Genomic DNA, 22,849 nt, shown 5'->3' on the forward strand with positions numbered 1-22,849 from the left:
TTCCTCGTTTCACATAGTTTTTACACAAAATAAAAATATGACTTAGAGCAATGTAGTACGTCTGGGTCCAGACGATATGGTCAAGAGCCCAGGAAAGGCGCTGAAATCGATCTCGTGATGTTAGCAAAAAGCACTAGCTCCGGTCGTCTGCTGCCATGGCCCATTAGCGCCAAATTTGGCAGCAGTGTCCTAACGGTTACATTCGTCGTTCACCTCAATTTGATTTGTGCGGTTAAATGGCTCTGAGCACTATGGGACTTAACATCTGACGTCATCAGTCCCCTAGAACCTAACTAACCTAATGATACAGTGATTAAAATTCTTCTGGGAATTATGCCACGTCATTGCTACACAACAATAATAAACTAGAATGAGATTTTCACTCTGCAGCGGAGTGTGCGCTGATATGAAACTTCTCAGGAGAGCTCCTGTAAAGTATGGAAGGTGGGAGACGAGGTACTGGCAGAAGTAAAGCTGTGAGGAGGCGGTGTGAGTAGTGCTAGGGTAGCTCAGTTGGTAGAGCACTTGCCCGCGAAAGGCAAAGGTCCCGAGTTCGAGTCTCGGTCGGGCACACAGTTTTAATCTGCCAGGAAGTTTATTATTAAACTAAAACCGACGTTTCGGCCGAATTTCAAAAGGCGTTCCTCAGGGCACGAGCAAGGCCTTTGCCATTCGGCCGAAACGTCGGTTTTAGTGTATTATGGTTGTTAGTTTGTAGCAATGACGCGGCGTAACACCCAGAAGAGTTTTAATCACTATGACGCCGGCCACGGAAGCCTACGTTCTTACAACCTAAGGACACCCCACACATCCATGCCCGAGGCAGGATTCGAACCTGCGTCCGTAGCCGTCGCGCGGTTCCGGACTGCAGCGCCTAGAACCGTTCGGCCACCACGGCCGGCTTTGTGCGGTTATTTCACGCAGTGTTGCTTGTCTGTTAGCACTGACAACTGTGCGCAAACGCCGCTGCTCTCGGTCGTTACGTGAAGGCCACTGTGTTGTCCGTGGCGAGAGAGGATGCCTGTAATTTGACATTTTCTGCAGATTCTTGACACTGTGGATCTAGGAATATTGAATTCTCTGACGATTTCGAAAGTGGAATGTTCCAAGAGTGTAGCTCCAACTACCATTCCGCGTTCAAAGCCTGTTCCTTCCCGTCGTGCGGCGACAGTCACGTCGCAAACCTTCTCACGTGAATCGGCAGACTACAAATGACAGCTCCGCCAATGCTCTGCCCTTTTACACTCTGTGTACGCGCCACCACCGCCATCTGTATACGTGAGTGTCGCTATCCTTGAGCGCAGATGAGATGATTAATAAAATGTGAAACAGATCCGTATCCACTGTCGTGACTTACCCACGTGAATCGTAGCAGTCAACCGTGCCCCCGGCGTCGGTCTGAGCTACTAAGCAGGCAGCAGTGAGGGCGGCGACGCAGACTACCAGCGGCGACATGACGGCCACTGGAGAAGAAGCAGCGGTCTACGGCGATTGTCTGCCCGTGAAAATGGGACCAATCTCGGTATATTTTATACAGCTCGAAAGCGTTACATAAGGCTGGTTGCGAGTGCTGTTGCGGATACCGCAGATAAACGGATCTATCCGCAGGGCCCGCCTTTCCTGTCTGTGTTCGCTTCCGCAGGTCGCGGCCAAGGAGAGGAAGTTCCGCGTAGATTCGCTGGGTAAACGAGCTTGGCGGTTTTGGAATGATATATTGGAATGGGTAGTCGATTCGGCGGAGGAGGTGCTAACGAGACATGGTGCGTCTTCCTTGTTGGAAGCACACCCTCAGAAATGAAAGTATCTAGGTGTTTACTCTAAGACAGAAAAGAAAGGACTCACCACCAAGGAATTATCCGAATGGGGCAGAAAGTAACATTCATGTACGGGACAAGCAGTGCACATGTACGTGTACGGGACAAGCAGTGCACGTGTACGGGACAAGCAGTGCACGTGTACGGGACAAGCAGTGCACGTGTACGGGACAAGCAGCGCACGTGTACGTGTACAGACAAGCAGTGTACATGTACGTGTCCATCTACATCTAGATTTATACCCCGCAAGCCACCAACGGTGTGTGGCGGAGGGCACTTTACGTGCCACTGTCATTACCTCCCTTTCCTGTTCCAGCCGCGTATGATTCGCGGGAAGAACGACTGCCGGAAAGCCGCCGTGCGCGCTCGAATCTCTCTAATTTTACATTCGTGATCTCCTCGGGAGGTATAGGTAGGGGGAAGCAATATATTCGATACCTCATCCAGAAACGTATCCTCTCGAAACCTGGACAGCAAGCTACACCGCGATGCAGAGCGCATCTCTTGCAGAGTCTGCCACCTGAGTTTGCTAAACATCTCCGTAACGCTATCAAGCTTACCAAATAACCCTGTGACGAAACGCGGCGCTCTTCTTTGGATCTTCTCTGTCTCCTCCGTCAACCCGACCTGGTACGGATCCCACACTGATGAGCAATACCCAAGTACAGGTCGAACGAGTGTTTTGTAAGCCACCTCCTTTGTTGATGGACTACATTTTCTAAGGACTCTCCCAATGAATCTCAACCTGGCACCCGCCTTACCAACAATTAATTTTATATGATCATTGCACTTAAATCATTCGGTACGCATACTCCCAGATATTTTACAGAAGTAACTGCTACCAGTGTTTGTTCCGCCATCATGTAATCATACAATAAAGGATCCTTCTTTCTATGTATTCGCAATACATTACATTTGTCTCTGTTAAGGGTCAGTTGCCACTCCCTGCACCAAGTACCTATCCGCTGCAGATCTTCCTGCATTTGGCTGCAATTTTCTAATGCTGCAACTTCTCTGTATACTACAGCACCATCCGCGAAAAGCCGCATGGAACTTCCGACACTACCTACTGTACAGACAAGCAGTGTACATGTACAGACAAGCAGTAATGAAGAGTAGGTTGAAGTTTAAGACATTGTTCACGAAGAATCAATACGCAAAGAAGTGGGATACGGAAGTACTAAAGAATCGCGAGATACGTTTGAGGTTCTGCACGGCTCAGTAGGCAGTACAGTTGAAGAGGAATGGACACCTCTAAAAAGGGCAATCACGGAAGTTGGAAAGAAAAACATAGGTACAAAGAAGGTAGCTGCGACGAAACCATGGGTAATAGAAGCAATACTTCATTTGATCGATGAAAGGAGGAAGTACAGAAATGTTCCGGGAAACTCAGGAATACAGAAATACAAGTTGCTGAGGAATAAAATAAGTAGGAAGTGCAGAACTGGCTGCAGGAGAAATGTGAAGACATTGAAAATGAAATGATTGTCGGAAGGAGAGACTCAACATACAGGAAGGTCAAAACAACCTTTGGTGACATTAAAAGCAGGGGTTGTAACATTAAGAGTGCAACGGGAATTTCACTGTTAAATGCAGAGGAGATAGGTGGGAAGAATACATTGAAAGTCTCTAAGAAGGGGAAGGTTTGTCTGATGTGATAGAAGAACCAGGAGTCGATTTAGAAGACATAGGGTATCCAATGTTAGAATCAGAATTTAAAAGAGCTTTGGAGGACTTATGATCAAATAAGGCAGATGGGATCAATAACATTCCATCAGAATGTCTAAAATAATTTGGGAAAGTGGCAAAAAAAAAAAAAACGACTATTCACGTTGGTGTGTAGAATATATGAGTATGGTGACGTACCATCTGACTTTCGGAAAAATATCATCCACGCAATTGTGAAGACTGCAAGAGCTGACAAGTGCGAGAATTACAGCACAATCAGCTTAACAGCAAGTTGCTGACACGAATAATACACAGAAGAATGGAAAACAAGACTGAGAATGTGCTAGATGACGATCAGTTTGGCTTTAGGAAACGTAAAAGCATCAGACAGGCAATTCTTAGTTGCACTGACAATGGAAGCAAGAATAAAGAAAAATCAAGACACTTTCATAGGATTTGTTGGCCTCGAAAATTCGTTCGTCAATGTAAAATGATGCAAGATGTTCGAAATTCTGAGAAAAATAGGGGTAACGTATATGGAGAGACGGTTAATACACAATATATACAAGAGGGAATAATAAGAGTGGACGACCAAGAACGAAGTGCTCGGATTAAAAAGGGTGTAGGACAGGGATGTAGTTTTTCGCCCTACTGTTCAATCTGTTCATTGAAGAAGCAACGATGGAAATAAAAGAAAGGTTCAGGAGTGGAATTGAAGGCGAAAGGATACCAACGATACAATTCGCTGATGACATTGCTATCCTGGGTGAAAGTGAAGAAGAATTACATGACATGCTGAATGGAATGAACAATCTAATGAGTACGGTATATGGATTGTGAGTAAATCGAAGAAAGATGGAAGTAATGAGAAGTAGCAGAAATGAGAACAACGAGAAACTGAACATCAGAATTGATGGTCACAAAGTAGATGAAGTTAAGGAATTCTGATACCTAGACAGCAAAATAACCAATGACGGATGTAGCAATGTCAAAAAGGTCATTCCTGGCCAGGAAGAGTTTACTAGTAGCAAACATGGGCCTTAATTTGAGGAAGAAATTTCTGAGGATGTCTGGAGTATAGCACTGTATGGTCTAACAGAAAGAAGAAGGTTCTGCTGCTAGGTACTTCTCACGAGCAGTCGCAGGAAGTATTGGGGAGTGAGTACCAGGTCACCAGCATTGTGAAGCCTAGTGCAGGTTGGCTCAAGTGACTGAGAGCATAGAGGAGTTATGTAGGAATTTTGGAGGATCAGGTAGTGATAGTGGGTGAGGCAGGGAACAGCCTCGATAGGGACGGAGAGTATGATGTAGGCGGTGACCTGGTAGAGATAGCTACTTAAACTGGTGGCACTAACGTGCATTTTGTGCAACTGTTTCAGCGTCGTGATCGGCCTCACCTTAATGCGGCTGTTAGGCGCGTTAACATGGGGCTGGGGAGGGCGCTGATGGCAGAGGGCATGGGTCATTTCAGTGGTGCCAGTTTGGTCTGTCGGTAGATCGGCAATCACTAGGCATGGCCTGCACCTCAATAGGTATGAAAGGGGAGGCTGGCTAAGCTTATAGGTGACAGTGTAGTGAAGGGGGGGGGTTACTCATGTAAAAATTCCTGTAGTAGTTGGTGTTAGAACTGCACCTTTTTTTAGAGTGAAGTCAGCTGATAGGTATACCTGCTTAAAGGAAGTCCCTCTAACTAGGGAATCACCTCCAGAGGACGTCATGTTTCCAAGCAGAGAAGGAATTAGCATATTTCATCAAAATGTAAGAGGTATTAGAAATAAAGTTAGCGAACTGCTTATAGATGTTGACTCTGAAATTATTGGTATATTGGAGAACCACTTAAATAATTTGACAGTTCAGAGGCTTCCTTTACCAGGATACAGATTAGCTGGCTGTTTATCAAGGAATTCATTGTAGGGTGGGGGAGTGGCCATGTACGTAAAAAGCAGTATTCCATTTGAGTCCATAGACGTATCATGGCACTGCAGTGAACAGGTATTGGGATGTTGTGCAGGTGCAGCTGAATTTAGTGAAACTAAACTACTAATTGTTATTGTTTATAGGTCCCCTAACTCCGGCTTCACAGCATTTCTGCTCAAGCTAGAGAGGGTTCTTGATTCACTTTGTAGGAAGTACCAGTAACTAGTTATATGTGGTTACTGAAATATTAATTTTGTATATGATTGTGCAAGAAAAAAGATGTTGATAGATGTCCTAAATTCATATGATCTGATGCAGATTGTGTTTTTTCCAACTAGGGTGCAGGGGAATAATAGCACAGCCATAGACAATATTTTTATTCATCCTTCATTACTAGATGGGCATTCTGTCAGTAAAAGGGCGAATGGCCTTTCAGACCATGATGCACAAATGTTAACACTAAAACGCTTTAGTACTCAAACAAACGTCATATTTAATCATAAACTATGTAGCGCGCGGGAAAAACGAACACACATATCTTTCCGTGCAAGCTCTGATTTTCCTTAATTTATTATGACGATCGTTTCTCCCTATGTAGGTCGGCGTCAACAAAATATTTTTGCACTCGGGGGAGGAAGTTTGTGATTGAAATTTCGTGAGAAGATTCCGCCGCAACGAAAAACTCCTGTGTGTTAACAATGTCCTCTCCAAATCCTGTATCGTGTCAGTGACACTCTCTCCTCATTTCTAGGCAATACAAAACGTGCTGCTCTTCTTTGAATTTTCTCGATGTGCTCCGTTAATCCCATCTGGTAAGGATCCCACACCGCGCAGCAGTACTCCAAAAGAGGACGGACAAGCATAGTGTAGGCAGTCCCTTTAACAGATCTGTTGCATTTCCTAAGTGTTCTCCCAATAAAACGCAATCTTTGGCTTGCCTTACCCACAACGTTTTCTTTGTGTTCTTTCCAATTTAAGTTGTTCGTAATTGTAATTCCGAAGTATTTAGTTGAATTTACTGCCATTAGATTTGACTGGTTTATGGTGCACCCGAAATTTAACTAATTCCTTTTAGCAATCATGTGGATAACATCACACTTTTCATTATTTAGGGTCAATTGCCAATTATGTACATCTGCATATATACTCCGCTAGCCACCAAGCGGTGTGTGGCGGAGGGCACAATTCGCATATATATATATATATATATATATATATATATATATATATATATATAATTTCGCCCCCTCCCCCTTCTCTGTTCCACTCACGTATCGCGCGAGGGAAAAACGACTGTCTGAACGCCTCAGTACGAGCTCTAATTTCCCTTATCTTTGAATGGTGATCATTACGCGATTTGAAACTTGGTGGTAATAATATATGATCTACATCCTCGGTGAAGATCGGATTTCGGATTTTAGTGAGCAGCCCCTTCCGTTTAGCGCGCCGTCTATCTGCAAGAGTGTCCCACTTCCAACTTTGTATGAGATTTGTAACGCTGTAGCGATCGCTGAATGTACCAGTCACGAATCTTGGCGCTCTTCTTTGGACCTTCTCAATCTCCTAAATCGGACCCAACTGGTAAGGGTCCCATACAGACGAACAATACTCCAAGACTGGATGAACTAACGTATTGTATGCTATTTCCTTTGTTGAAGGACTACATCGTTTCAGGATTCTACCAATAAACCGCAATCCGTTACTTGTGTAATCTGATCATTCCATTTGAGATCATTTCGAACAGTCACACACAGATACTTGACGGACGCTACCTCTTCCAAAGACTGTGCATTTATTTTGTACTCGTACATTAGTGGGGATTCTCGCCTTGTTATATGCAGTAGGTTACACTTACTAATATTGAGAGATAACTGCCAGTCATTACACCACGCATTTATTTTCTGCAAATCTTAATTGATTTGTTCACAACTTTCGTGTGATACTACTTTCCTGTAGACTACAGCATCATCGGCAAACAGTCTAATGCGGCTGTCAATACCATCAACCAGATCGTTTATGTAAATCGTAAAAAGCAGAGGACCTATTACGCTGCCCTGGGGCACACCTCAAGTTACGCTTGTTTCTGTTGAGGTCAACCCGTTCAGGACGACATACTGCTCCCTGTCTGTTAGAAAACTTTCTATCCAACCGCATATGTCATCGGATAGACCGTAAGCGCGCACTTTATGTTGCAAGCGACAGTGCGGAACTGAGTCGAACGCCTTTCGAAAGTCGAGAAATATGGCATCAACCTGGGAGCCGGTATCTAGAGCCTGTTGTATATCATGCACGAAGAGGGCCAGCTGTGTCTCGCATGACCGCTGTTTCCTAAAACCGTGCTGGTTTCTGCAGAGGAGCTTCTCAGGGTCTAGAAAGATCATTATGACTGAGCACAAAATACGTTCCACGATTCTACAACAAATCTATGTCAGTGAAATTGGCCGGTAATTATGTGCATCCGATTTTCTACCCCCTTTTTTTTTATAGATTACTATGACCTGGGCCTTCTTCCAGTCCCGTGGAGCTTTCCGCCGTTCCAATGATCTCTGATAGATGACGGATACGAATGGTTCTATATTTGTGGCATAGTCAACATAAAATCTTACGGGGATACCGTCTGGGCCAGATGCCTTCCTGGCGTTTAAGGATCTTAACTGTTTTACAGTACCAGATACACTAAACACTATGTCAGCCATCCTTGCGTCTGTTCGATAATTGAAAGGGAGAATGGTGCTGCAGTCCTCTGCCGTAAACGAGTTTTTCGAGGCTACGAGTTTTTAGGGCGCCATACAGATGTCTTTCATAAATCTTTTTGCAATTTGTTTCGATGTTCTGATGACTTCAGTAGACGATAAACGATAGCATCATCTGCAAACAAGACAGCTGCTCTGATTGTCTCCTAAATCGTTTACGTAGATAAAGGAACAGTTGACGGCCTATAACACTGCCTTGGTGAACGACAGAAATGATTTCTGTTATACTCGATGTCTTTCCGTCAGTTAAAAACGGTAAAGAGCTGTACGTTGTTACTCCAGTTTAATCTCACTCAACTGCTGACATCTGCGTATGTCGCTCACAAGCCTGTCTGCGAGGTCTAGTTACTGCCCAGCTGAGTACACGGAATGAAATTCACATATGTTTTATACCCTGTCATCGGCATATCTCCTGTCTACTATCCTTGCCAGCTTAGCGGCGAAATTGCACTGCAGCGTCACACATTCATCCATCGGCCGCCAAAGTTTGCAATTTTTAATTTTCCGTCGGTACGTGTACGAATATCGATGTGTAACCAGTTTCCGTAACTCCTTCGTGGCACGTAGTCTTTTTTTTGTTTTGTCTTAGAGGGTATTAAGGGGCAAAGCGAACTGAACACCTGGATAGGGTAACAGTACAGTCCTGTTTCCAAGAAGCTACCGCACAGTGCACTATTATTAGTCGCAGAGGAAAAAATTGTTCACACCCGGAAGGTACCAGCTAATTTAGTTTAACACTGCAGTAGCGTCGGTGATGGCGTGGCTTCGGCGAGATGAACAATCCCCGTGTGTCTTTGAATATGTGATATCCAGCTGAAGGCGTTCGTTGATGACCGGATCCAGTACGTGTACCAATTTGCTTGGATATACACTACTGGTTATTAAAATTGCTACACCACGAATATGACGTGCTACAGACGCGAAATTTAACCGACAGGAAGAACATGCTGTCATATGCAAATGATTGGCTTTTCAGAGCATTCACAATAGGTTGGCGCCGGTGGCGACACCTACAACGTGCTGAAATGAGGAAAGTTTCCAACCGATTTCTCATACACAAACAGCAGTTGTCCGGCGTTGCCTAGTGAAACGTTGTTGTGATGCCTCGTGTAAGGAAGAGAAATGCGTACCATCACGTTTCCGACTTTGATAAAGGTCGGATTGTAGCCTATCGCGATTGCGGTTTATCGTATCGCGACACTGCTGCTCGCGTTGGTCGAGATCCAATGAGTGCTAGCAGAATATGGAATCGGTGGGTTCCGGAGGGTAATACGGAACGCCGTACTGGATCCCAACGGCCTCGTATCACTTGCAGTCGAGAAGACAGGCATCTTAACCGCATGGCTGTAAGGGATCGTGCAGCCACGTCTCGAGCACTGAGTCAACAGATGGGGACCTTTGCAAGACAACAAACATCTGCACGAACAGTTCGAAGACGTTTGCAGCAGCACGGACTATCAGCTCGGAGACCGTGGCTGCGGTAACCCTTGACGCTGCATCACAGACAGGAGCGCCTGCGATGCTGTACTCAACGACGAACCTGGGTGCACGAATGGCAAAACGTCATTTTTTTCGGATGAATCCAGGTTCTGTTTACAGCATCGTGATGGTCGCACCCGTGTTTGGCGACATCGCGGTGAACGCAGATTGGAAGCGCGTATTCGTCATCGCCATACTGGCGTATCACCCGGCGTGATGGTATGGGGTGGCATTGGTTACACGTCTCGGTCACCTCTTGTTCCCATTGACGACACTTTGAACAGTGGACGTTACATTTCAGATGTGTTACGACCCATGGCTCTACCCTTCATTCGATCCCTGCCAAACCCTACATTTCAGCAGGATAAAGCACGACCGCATGTACGGGCCTTTCTGGATATAGAAAATGTTTGACTGCTGCCCTGGCCAGCACATTGTCCACATCTCTCACCAACTGTAAACGTCTGGTCAATGGTGGCCGAGCAACTGGCTCGTCACAATACACCAGTCACTACTCTGGATGAACTGTGGCATCATGTTGAAGCTGCATGGGCAGCTGTACCTGTACACGCCATCCGAGCTCTGTTTGACTCAATGTCCAGGCGTATCAAGGCCGTTATTACGGCCAGATGTGGTTGTTCTGGGCACTGATTTCTGAGGATCTATGCACCCAAATTGCGTGAAAATGTAATCGCATGTCAGTTGTAGTATAATATATTTGTCAAATGAATATCCGTTTATCATCTGCATTTCTTCTTGGTGTAGCAATTTTAATGGCCAGTAGTGTAGTATGGAAGGCCATGCGATGGCCACACCGCTCTCCCGGCCGTTTTGCAGACTTTCCACACCGTGGAGACGCTGCTATACGATCCATTAATCTCTCAGTTGGTCTCTTGAGACTTAGAACATACTGTAACAGTCCTCCTACCAAGGAAAAATGCTTGCCAGTAATGGGAATTGAATCTGGGTCCTTCGTATGGCAACCATGTATACTGACCACTCAGCTACGCAGACAGACTGGTAGGACACAAACTGAGGCATTAGAAAATAGTTAATTTTGGAATATCAGGGATGATAAGAGACCTACAGTTGTAACGTAATACAAAATATAAATTAGATGGCTACAGTAAAAGAAATTAAAATTAGCTATGAAGTTACAATACGTAAATCTACCCATATTGCTGGATAATGGCTGTGCATGGAGCAGGAACCGCTAAATAACTATAGTCAACTACTGGAGCGAGCAGTACAACTATTCCTCAAACACTGAAGGCGCCACCTACAGCTGACAGCATAAATCAGCGTTAGTTGATCAGGTATAAGGTAGTAAATAAAACGTCAAAATTACGTAGAATAATTTTACAGTGAAGAAGAAACGACTTGATACCTCAGCTATTGTCTAATATACCGAGAGTTTTAAAGAAGGAAATAAATAAATATCGCATACGTTTTGTATAGGTTGTCCTCTAGCTGCATACTGGAAAATAATTACGATGTTTTTGGTTTCTACGGACATGATTGAAGCCATACCAAATATGTAGCGCCAGGGCGATTTCCAAAGTGATGTATGTGAATATCGATAGTTGATGTTCGGCAGACGACCTTCCATATATATACGAAGCAGTTAGTTACTATGAAGATTGACGACGCTAATCTTGGGCGGTTTCCATTGCAAGAGATACAAACATTGATAAATGAAGTAGATATCGCTCCATAGATGAAGTCGCATCCTATAAATAAGCAGTGTCTATTAATGTACATATCGATCTATAGTAATAGCCGTAGATCATAATATTATAGCATACAGTAAGAAAAGTTGTATGAGAGGTCATCAGTATTAAAGGAAAATACGTATCTGTATGTATTTTAAACTGCTGAAATTGAGTAATGTCGAAAAGCATTAAATTAAAATGGTTACATGAAGACCATACATAAATTAAAAATGTAGGACTATGATCTAATGTGGCAACCATTTGTAAATGTAATAACACTATACACCGATGTATAAAAATAATTTGAAATTGAAGAAAAAAGTAATGAGTCATTATATTTAAATAAAATAACACAGTCACATAATGATTAATCTGCTAATGAGGGGAAGTGTGGGTGATAATAGAAAGAGTGCAGAAGCAGATTCAAATGGATGTACATTGCAGTGAGTATGAGGTGATGATGTTTGGACAGTGAAGACTAGTGTGAAGGAATCCACCGAACTAGGCTCCAGACCAGCGACTACATTATCACACACATTCAAAAGATTTAAAGTGTGAAGAACTAATTTTCATAACTGAGGCTGCTGTACGGTCAGTTTCCCAGACACACTGGAGAGAGAAAAACAGTGCGAGTGGAGAAGGGGCTGGAGTTTTGAGTTATGTCCTGACAGGGTCGCCAATCGCTGTGACGCATGGCAGCACTGCTGTTCCACACACACTGCTGCTCCTGTTGCTGTGATCGCCTTCTGTTCTGACGCCAGGCTATAAATCGTTGGGCTGCCTGAGCGACAATCTGCAAAACTGGGGAGCTGCAGACAGAGAGAAGAAAAAAAAAAAGGTATGACAATCTCTCCTGTTTTGCGCCCCTTCTGACACCAGTCCTATCCCCTTTGACTGAAGGCTGCTCGGCAATGGAAGTAAGCACACAAATGATAGTCATTTTTGAAAGGACGTTACTCCAAATTTTAACAAAAGTGAGTTAAGAACAGTATCAGATTCTATACACATAGGTACACCTGTCTGCATGAAAAGGGCTTTATACCAGGCATCGTTCATGCGTTTTTTCCACCTCGTTACAGCTACGTCGTTTTTGACAGGGCTTAACTCTTCGAATAATCCCCTATACGTGGCGGTAATCTTCCCGTGCTATCTGTTGAATACTTCGTGCACAATGTGTTATGTAATGTTTCTCATAGATGAAGTCGTATGTTGAATGATGCTGCTAAATTGTGTGCAAAACATGAACTGTAATGAGTCTGTAATGCATGTTTACCATAAAGGCGTTGTGAAGATAGGAGCAAATGAAAACTACACTACCTCCGATTCGACTGCATAAAAGGACATATACCAGAAAATTTCAAACAACTACAATTGTTTTCTAACTCTGGGCAAAATAAAAATCATCTTAAGAGTCTAATACATGCATCTTTGGTAAACACCAAACTATTTTATAAAGTGGAACAGTTTTTTCCTATTCGTGGGTATTTGTATAATGCGACAGAAATGTTCCGTGACGAAACTGGTAACCAGAAGCTATCATTGAGTGTATATGGTGAAAGAATACTGTGCAATCATTTCAGGTACTTCCAAATATTGTAGGATCACCATAAAGCTTCTAGAAACTGAAGATATTTGTAACTTCTCTGAGCAGTAGCCAACATACTACAGGGAAGGGCTGTTGTCCAGAGATCAAAATGCAGATATATTCGAAAATACCAATAAGTTACGTTTCAACCATGTTTCTTTATGCTTTTTGAGCATAGTAAGTTACAGCCAGGCGTTGTGGTTTCTGAATACATAGTAAGTTCACAGAAGCATAATTTGATCTTTTATTTCTGGTCTATCTGTTCTTTTTAATTTTGAAAAGGCTTAAATTGGATCAGTAGCTATTTACAAGAACAAAATGCAAGAACTTCAGGGTTTACCTGATCATATTCTGCGTGAATATTGGTATTTCTATGATGATTTGGCCTTTATGTCATATTGCTGCTGTTACTGCTGCAGATCAATGGAACCATTTTATATGTACTTAGAGTTAAAATGCTGTGAAGATTCATGAGAAAAGAAACAGCTTAAATCATTACTAAAAACGTAACTTGACCATGGCTGTGAATTATACACTCAAGGAAAGGACCTTATTCCAAGATCTTTGACTTTTTTTGACAAAGAGACTGCAAAATCTAGCAAGTACAGTAATGACAAATATCCGTTTTTTAACGTTCTTTGAACTATGAAAAGCCTATCCTTGTACATTCGATGTACTCACCGATGTTCTGCTTTGTTCCTGAGAATTTAATATTTTGGAGTAAGTTCCTTTCGAAATGACAGGACCAGCTGGTGCTACAAAATCATTGTAACTGGGTTGCTGGTTGGTTGGTGTTTTGGGGAAGGAGACCAGACAGGGAGGTCATCGGTCTCATCGGATTAGGGAAGGAAGTCGGCCGTGCCCTTTGAAAGGAACGATCCCGGCATTTGCCTGGAGCGATTTAGGGAAATCACGGAAAACCTAAATCAGGATGGCCGGACGCGGGACTGAACCGTCGTCCTCCCGAATGCGAGTCCAGTGTGCTAGCCACTGCGCCACCTCGCTCGGTTATTGTAACTGGGTGACAAATGAATCGTCATTGAAGGAATGGAAGGAAAATTAGGGTTTATCTTCCGTCGACATCTTGTCATTAGAGACGGAGCAAAAGCTCAGATTAAGGGAGGATGCAGGAGGAAATGGACCATATCTTTTTCACTGTGCGTTCTGGTAGACTTGCTAGTAGTGTGTGTTTACTGTTTGTAGATACTAAACTGTCTATGAATAGTAAATATACTGAAATTGGGGGCAGGCGAAATTCTTTTACTGTAGTATTTGATACAGATAACTGGTATATGACTCAGTACGAACTTATACCTATGTACTACGATTCTGGTCACCACATAGAAGTAATTATTTTCGTTCAGGACGTTTTCTAACCGATAAAAGCATTTCTTTTAAAAGCCTTTGCGATTCTACTATGTAAGTCTACGTGCCTGAATCGAGGGAGAGTGCTGCTTGAAAGTTGAATGCCGACGTTATTTATCTGACGTGTCCACAGAAAAATTCAGCCGCTGAAGAGTGTTGGGTCCTGCCCACTCGCCTCGTGTAGGATGCCTAAAGGATGTTGCATTGTCGGAATGCTATACAACCATTCTGAACCGTGAATTTACTTTCAAAACCTTTTCTGAAGAATTTACTTTATTTACTAGCGATTCATCAAGAACATTAACACATTTAATCACACTACGTGAGCGTGGAAGTAGTTGCCAGTGGGTAACTGTTGAAAACAAATTTCTTTCAACAAATGAGTATTTTATACCTAAAAGCCTTTTTCTAAACAGATTAAAAATTATAATCAGAAGGCACCCTCTAAATATGAAGTTACAATTTATTCAGCGGCAGAAAGAACAAATATTGACAGTATGAGCCTTCAGGCTGAGAACCTTGGCGCTCCCTTTTGACACGGCCGTAGTCACGACCGCTCACAACAACCTCTGAAAGACTACACTGGTGCAAATCTGCAACACACCAGATTACTTTAAACTAAAAATTTTAACAACTCACACAAGCACATAAGCTTTGCACCCCGTAGGAGGAATGGAAATGGTACAAAACACTAACATTACAAAAATTAACTTGCCACCGAAGGTGCAACTTGATTTTTTAAAAACAACTAACTCTTACGATGGAAGGGTGGCAACTTTATATACTAAAATGACCATTTAAATAAAAACCAATGAAATGCAATCTTACATAAAACATACAAACATGCTCTACATTACACATATACTGCCTCTCAAGACGATAGGCAAGATAAAAACATATTTCAGGAATTCGGCTGTTACACATTCAGCAATAAATTCGTTAACACCGAATCCGACAAACATAACAGAGGCAGCTATTAGCGTACGGCAGACCGACCGACAGACACTAACTGCCTAACAAATGCGGACGAGAGACAGACGAACAAGCTGGGGACGAGAGACTGACCAAGAAAAACAAGTAGAATTTAACAAGTAAATGAAACATCATATCACGAATCACGCAACTTCTAATAAACTGCGATTTCGGCAGTAGACCCGACGCAGTACCCCCAAATCGCTCTCCCGAACCGTCCGCTGTCAGCCGCTTCAACGGACGCAGGAAGGTGCGCCGATCTCCCGTCTCACGGCGTCGCAGCTCGCCCCGGCCAGACCGACGCCGTGGGTTGACTCCTGTTGCTCTCGTGTCGGCCGCGAAGCCACTACCCGTCGCTATACGGCGCGGCCCACTGGACTCACGTGGCGACCTCACATGCGCCGACGCTCAAGACGGACAAGTCGTCTCGTGTCTCAGTGCGCGACCGACCAACCGATCGATCCAACCGCCAATGACCATTGCCTGAGCAAACTCGAGCAGACTGGCGGCCTAACACATCCTAGCACTCCGGCTGACCAACTGACCAGACTCGCCCGTTAAATGCACGTGAACAGGCAACCTTTCCCACCAGAGGGAGACACCAAAGCTGCGGTTGCCACAGCGGCGACACCGCCGGAAACGGAGGGCGACTGCTTTACACTACGCGCTGCGGCGCGCTCTTCAAAACAGCAATTTTACCACGGCTCAAATTCAAGCAAATAACATTAGTAGTTTTATTTCAATACAGCAAATTGACAATACTTGACTTATATTTACAAAGGTGTCGCAAACGATGGGCGACATACGACATAAATCGGAGTCCTTGGCTATATGCAGTGTTCCTGCAAGTTTGACGCACGTAACTACTAACTAACTCTTCTCGTAGCACTTTGTGCCAGGCAGTGCTAATACTGCCCACTAACGTCCAGCCGAGCTTGGTAGGAGCTGCGCTTATGTTCACTTCACTTCATGCACATACGAAGTGTGGCTAGAAAAAAACCGGACTAGTACTGGTGAAACAATAAAACGAATGCAATAAGGCTGAAAGTCGCGTGGCCTGTCACGTGACTCTCGCTCCGCCTACTGCTCGAGTTTCATCTGCCTCCTGCACTCAGTCTGCCCGTGGCGTCTGTTTTAAGTAGTTGACGTTTTGTCTGTGCGTCGGAAAATGTTGAGTGTACAGAAAGAACAGCGTGTTAACATCAAATTTTGTTTCAAACTAGGGAAATCTGCAAGTGAAACGTTTGTAATGCTACAACAAGTGTACGGCGATGATTGTTTATCGCGAACACAAGTGTTTGAGGGAGGAGGAGGAGATTAGTGTTTAACGTCCCGTCGACAACGAGGTCATTAGAGACGGAGCGCAAGCTCGGATGAGGGAAGGATGGGGAAGGAAGTCGGCCGTGCCCTTTCAGAGGAACCATCCCGGCATTTGCCAGAAGCGATTTAGGGAAATCACGGAAAACCTAAATCAGGATGGCCGGAGACGGGATTGAACCGTCGTCCTCCCGAATGCGAGTCCAGTGTGCACAAGTGTTTGAGTGGTTTAAACGATTTAAAGATGGCCGCGAAGACACCAGTGATGACACTCGCACTGGCAGACCATTGTCAGCAAAAACTGATGCAAACATTGAAAAAATCGGTAAACTTGTTCGACAAGATCGCCGTTTAACAATCAGAGCAGTGTCTGAGTTAACAGGAGTTGACAAGGAAAGTGTTAGGCAGATTCTTCATGAAAGTTTCAACATGAACAAAGTGTGTTCAAAAGTGGTTCCAAAGTGTCTCACAATTGAACAGAAGGAACGCCGAAGAATGATTTGTTCTGACATCCTGGAAAACATTGAAAGTGATCCCACCTTCTTACAAAATGTTATTACTTGCGATGAATCGTGGTTTTTTTACTTACGATCCCGAAACTAAACGCCAATCGATGCATTGGAAAACTCCTGGTTCTCCACGACAAAAAAAAGCACGAATGTCAAAATCGAAATTCAAGTCAATGATGATTGTTTTTTATGACATCAAAGGGATTGTGCACATTGATTGGGTACCAGAGGGACAAACAGTGAATCAGCATTACTACATTAGCGTCCTGGCTACCCTACGTGAGCGAGTACGGAGAAAACGGAACGATTTGCGGAGAAAAAAGTCATGGATCCTTCACCAAGACAATGCCCCAGCTCACAGTGCGTTGTCAGTGAAGACGTTTTTGGCAAAACACAACATTCCCATCTTAGATCATCCACCCTACTCACCTGATTTGGCCCCCTGTGACTTTTCTTTTCCCTAAAGTCAAGTCAGCTTTGAAAGGAACTAGATTTGAGACTGTTGAAGCAGTAAAAGAAAAAGCGACGGAAGTAATGTATGGACTTACCGAAAATGATCTGCAGCATTGCTATGAACAGTGGAAAATTCGTGTGGAGCGGTGTAGAGACCGAGGAGGAGAGTACATTGAAGGAGATAACATGAAATTGTAAATAATTGTAAATAAATGTTTTTTCCAGCATCAGTCCGGTTTTTTTCTAGCCGCACCTCGTGAATAGTAAATAAAATATAAATTTAGATAGGACAGCTAATCAGATTTTTACTGACATTAATAAGTGGTTCATAGCCAATTCACTGTCATTTAACTTTGAAAAGACCGATTATAAGCAGTTCAGAACTTCCAACAGATTTCCTTCTCATGTGTGTATAAAATATGACGACATGGAAATAGGAGAAGTTGTGATTACAACTTGATAATAAATACAGTTGGGAGCAACATACTAACGAACTGCTAAAGCGCCTAAACACGTCTGTGTTTGCAATGCGAATGATGTCAGACATAGGAGATATAAATAAAAAAAGACTGGCATATTCTGCTTATTTTCTCTCCATTATGTCATATGGTATCATATTTTGGCGTAACTCCACAAACAGAGAAAAATTTTTTAGAGTACAGAAACGTATAATAAGAGTAATGAGTAGTGTAAATCCTAGAACGTCATGTCGAAACCTATTCAAAGAATTGGGCATACTAAACACAGCTTCTCAGTATATTTATTCCTTAATGAAGTTTGTTGTAAATAATACATCTCTTTTTCCAACTAAGTGCTTAGCACACAGCATCAACACTAGGAATAAGAACAATATACATAAAGATTTAAAATCACTTACTCTTGCCCAGAAAGGAGTCCAGTATTCAGCAACGCATATTTTCAGTAAGTTACGAGCAACCATTAAGAGTTTAGTTTCAGACAAGGCACAATTTAAACATAATTTAAAAGAATTTTTGGCGGCCATCTCCTTCTACTCCATCCACCAGTTTTTCAACAAGTGCAGTAGACCATTTTAGTGAAAATTTATTACACTTTAATTTTTGGCAATACTTGGTTGCAACAGCCAAGTAACTACCTACTGTGAGAATGATGCATGTATGGAAAGCAGATTTAAGTCCTAAGTCTGTAAATAGTGGAAGTTTAATTTTTAATCTTGTACATAATCTGACTGTTCTTAACTGAGGACCACTGAAATGAATAATTTACTTTAATTTTTGACAATACTTTGTGGTAGTAGCCAAGAAACTAGCAAATGTCTGAATGATGGATTTAATGAAAGCAGATGTAAGTATTAAACGTGTAAATATTAGAAGTTTAATTTTAATTCATGTACATAATTTTAGTGTTTATTGATTGAGGAACCATTAAAATTAACGAAACTCAAGTTTTTCTAATTACATTTTTGTAATTTGTTTATCTGACATGTTCCACACCCAGGAGGATCCCCTCTTTCGTGGGTCTATGGAATGAATAATTAATCTAATCTAATTTAATCTAATCTAATCTAATCTGTTGTCGCCCCAGTTGTAGCGCGATCCTAATCAGCGCACCCTTGGCCGACGTCGTTTCACCGCCTTCTCTTCTCTTGCGTTCTTCGTCTTCGTTCCGGCGCTTCTGGTTACGCCAGAACAAAGACCACAGAAACTGGTAACATCTACATGTTTTACGATTGTGTTAGGACACCCCCACAACATTAAGACAAAGACGAGACGCCCCGCTTATTCGCAGGTCAGGACAGGTAACTTAAATTGCGGAAAGGGGCCAAAATAAGGGGCTGTCAGTTACGATCGAACATACAACTTTATTATTTGATCAAACATTACAAGAGCCCAACAATTTTTTTTAAACACACACCTTTAATCTCTGGGACCTAATTACCGGCTGAAAACCACTTTAATTTAAAAACGGCTGAAAGCCAATAACTTAAAACACAAGCATAATCAGAATTTAAAAGGGAAGTCTTATCTTAAAACAGTTATTTAGTTAGGCTGAAAGAACTTGCCCCCTTCTAACAGCCGTGTACCGCAAGTCTCTAGAGGAACCGAACGTTCCAAATGATTGGAAAAGGGCACAGGTAGTTTCAGTTTTCAAGAAGGGTCGTCGAGCAGATACGCAAAACTATAGGCCTGTATCTCTGACATTGATCTGTTGTAGAATATTAGAACATGGTTTTTGCTCGCGTATCATGTCATTTCTAGAAACCCAGAATCTACTCTGTAGGAATCAACATGGATTCCGGAAACAGCGATCGTGTGAGAACCAAATCGCTTTATTTGTTCACGAGACCCAGAAAATATTATATACAGGCTCCCAGCTAGATGCCATTTTCCTTCACTTCCGGAAGGCGTTTGGTACAGTTCCACACTGTCGCCTGATAAAGCAAGAGCCTACGGAATATCATACCAGCTGTGTGGCTGGATTGAAGAGTTTTTAGCAAACAGAACACAGCATGTTGTTATCAATGGAGAGACGTCTACAGACGTTAAAGTAACCTCTGGCGTGCCACAGGGGAGTGTAATGGGACCATTGCTTTTCACAATATATATATATATATATATATATATATATATATATATATATAAATGACCTAGTAGATAGTGTCGGAAGTTCCATGCGGCTTTTCTCGGATGATGCTGTAGTATACAGAGAAGTTGCAGCATTAGAAAATTGTAGCGAAATGCAGGAAGATCTGCAGCGGATAGGCACTTGGTGCAGGGAGTGGCAACTGACCCTTAACATAGACAAATGTAATGTATTGCGAATACATAGAAAGAAGGATCCTTTATGGTATGATTAATCGATGGCGGAACAAACGCTGGTAGCAGTTAATTCTGTAAAATATCTGAGAGTATGCGTACGGAACGATTTGAAGTGGAATGATCATATAAAATTAATTGTTGGTAAGGCGGGTGCCAGGTTGAGATTCATTGGGAGAGTCCTTAGAAAATGTAGTCCATCAACAAAGGAGGTGGCTTACAAAACACTCGTTCGACCTATACTTGAGTATTGCTCAACAGTGTGGGATCCGTACCAGGTCGGGTTGACGGGGGAGATAGAGAAGATCCAAAGAAGAGCGGTGCGTTTCGTCACAGGGTTATTTGGTAAGCGTGATAGCGTTACGGAGATGTTTAGCAAACTCAAGTGGCAGACTCTGCAAGAGGCGCTCTGCATCGCGGTGTAGCTTGCTGTTCAGGTTTCGAGACGGTGCGTTTCTGGATGAGGTATCGAATATATTGCTTCTCCCTACTTAAACCTCCCGAGGAGATCACGAATGTAAAATTAGAGAGATTCGAGTGCGCTCGGAGGCTTTCCGGCAGTCGTTCTTCCCGCGAACCATACGCGACTGGAACAGGAAAGGGAGGTAATGACAGTGGCACGTAAAGTGCCCTCCGCGACACACTGTTTGGTAGCTTGTAGAAGTAAACAAGTTAAATTCGAATCGGCTGAAGGCCTAACACTTAAAAACTCCATAAGATTATTTTTTTTTTAATACCAAAGGGCTTACGTGAAACAGTTCTTTAATTTAGGCTGAAAGCCTTAAGAGCAAAGATCTCAATCTCAAAATCGGCCAAAGGCCCAAAACTTAATATTCAACAACATTAAAATTTTTCAAATGCCAAAGGCCTTACGTGACACAGTTCTTTGAATTAGGGTGAAGGCGTTAAGAGTTAAACAACTCTAATTTAAAACAAAAATCGGCTAGAAGTCATACAAGTACAAACTACAAGAACAAATTTAAAAAATTGGGCGCTACACCCAAGGGTGCTCAGATGATCGAGGGTCGGCCTGGGATTCAAACACTAACGCTCGCTTGTGTGAGACAGGCAGTCGGCCCAACCATTTTCAATCCACTGGGAACCCAACAGACAGTCAACAGACCAATGATCAAGATTAGTTCCACTCCACACTTGCACCAAAACCCAAACGATGCTAACAGCGGAGACTGGAAGAACAACGAGAACGGATCACGCACAACTCGTAAGAGGTGGACGACCCAAATACACGTCGTCTAATCAGACGACCGACCAAACGGCCAAGCGAGGTCGTTGCCACTCAAACGTGTGTGTCGGCAATGGTGGAGCGAGTGGTGGGTATCCTGTCCTTCCTCGCTACTCCACGCCAACCGACCGATACAGAGCCAGTACGCCGACAACCTTTAAGTAACTTGTCAATCAAACCACATAAACTACACACTATTTCACGAACACTTGCACGAAGAAACTAGACAATGCTAACGGCAGTGACTGAGCAAAACAAGGGCGAATCACCAGTTGGCACACACAGCCAACTCATATGCGATCACCGGCCAAATATATGTCGTCCGACATGACGAACGACTGACGATCAACCAAGGTCGTCCCCACTAAAATCATGTGTGTCGGCAGTCATCGGCGAGTGATGGTTATCCGCGCCTCCCTTGCGCTGCAGTCCCCACTGGTTTTTTTTTTTTGGTCATCAGTCTACTGACTGGTTTGATGCGACCCGCCACGAATTCCTTTCCTGTACTAACCTCTTCATCTCAGAGTAGCACTTGCAACCTACGTCCTCTATTATTTGCTTGACGTATTCCAATCTCTGTCTTCCTCTACAGTTTTTGCCCTCTACAGCTCCCTCTAGTACCATGGAAGTCATTCCCTCATGTCTTAGCAAATGTCCTATCATCCTGTCCCTTCTCCTTATCAGTGTTTTCCACATATTCCTTTCCTCTCCGATTCTGCGTAGAACCTCCTCATTCCTGACCTTATCAGTCCACCTAATTTTCAACGTTCGTCTATAGCACCACATCTCAAATGCTTCGATTCTCTTCTGTTCCACTGGTACTACGACGCAACTGCGCCAACCGACCAACTGCTACACATCAGCACGGAGACAGCACTAAAATAACTGGGCAGTCGGCATCACAGGCTACACACAATTTCACAAACAGTTGCGCGAAGAACGCGACCAATGCTAAAAGCAGTGACTGTGCAATCACAAGGACGAACCACGGGTTGAGACACACACCGCCGACCCATAAGCGATCGCCGAGCAAATTCACGCCGTGCAGTAAGACGACCGACCGACAATCAACCGAGACCGTCCCCACTGAAGCCATGTGTGCCGGCAAAGGTCGGGCGAGTCATGGCTATCCGAACCTCACTGCCGCTCCAACCCGACCCAACTTCTTCCGCGTCCCAACTGTCCGACTGCCAGGTCCGAACTCCACTGCTGGCGCGTTCCAACTCGGACGACACACGATGACCAGCAAGAAATAGCAGTCCAGCAG

The 22,849-nt window shown here is 43.5% G+C and overlaps 1 protein-coding gene across 1 annotated transcript in view; it reads right to left on the reverse strand.

The window, feature by feature from the left end:
- The window catches only part of LOC124718754 (multiple epidermal growth factor-like domains protein 10), a 105,746-nt gene extending 104,230 nt beyond the window's left edge, over positions 1-1,516 (reverse strand). Inside the window, exon 1 of the mRNA XM_047244368.1 lies at positions 1,358-1,516. Within this exon, the coding sequence (XP_047100324.1) occupies positions 1,358-1,455 (98 nt within the window). The 5' untranslated portion in view covers positions 1,456-1,516. The remainder of the gene's footprint in view (positions 1-1,357) is intronic.
- Between the last annotated feature and the right edge of the window lie 21,333 nt (positions 1,517-22,849).

The sequence above is a fragment of the Schistocerca piceifrons genome, chromosome 10, assembly GCF_021461385.2.
Source record: "Schistocerca piceifrons isolate TAMUIC-IGC-003096 chromosome 10, iqSchPice1.1, whole genome shotgun sequence".
In the NCBI taxonomy this organism is placed as follows: Eukaryota; Metazoa; Arthropoda; class Insecta; order Orthoptera; family Acrididae; genus Schistocerca; species Schistocerca piceifrons.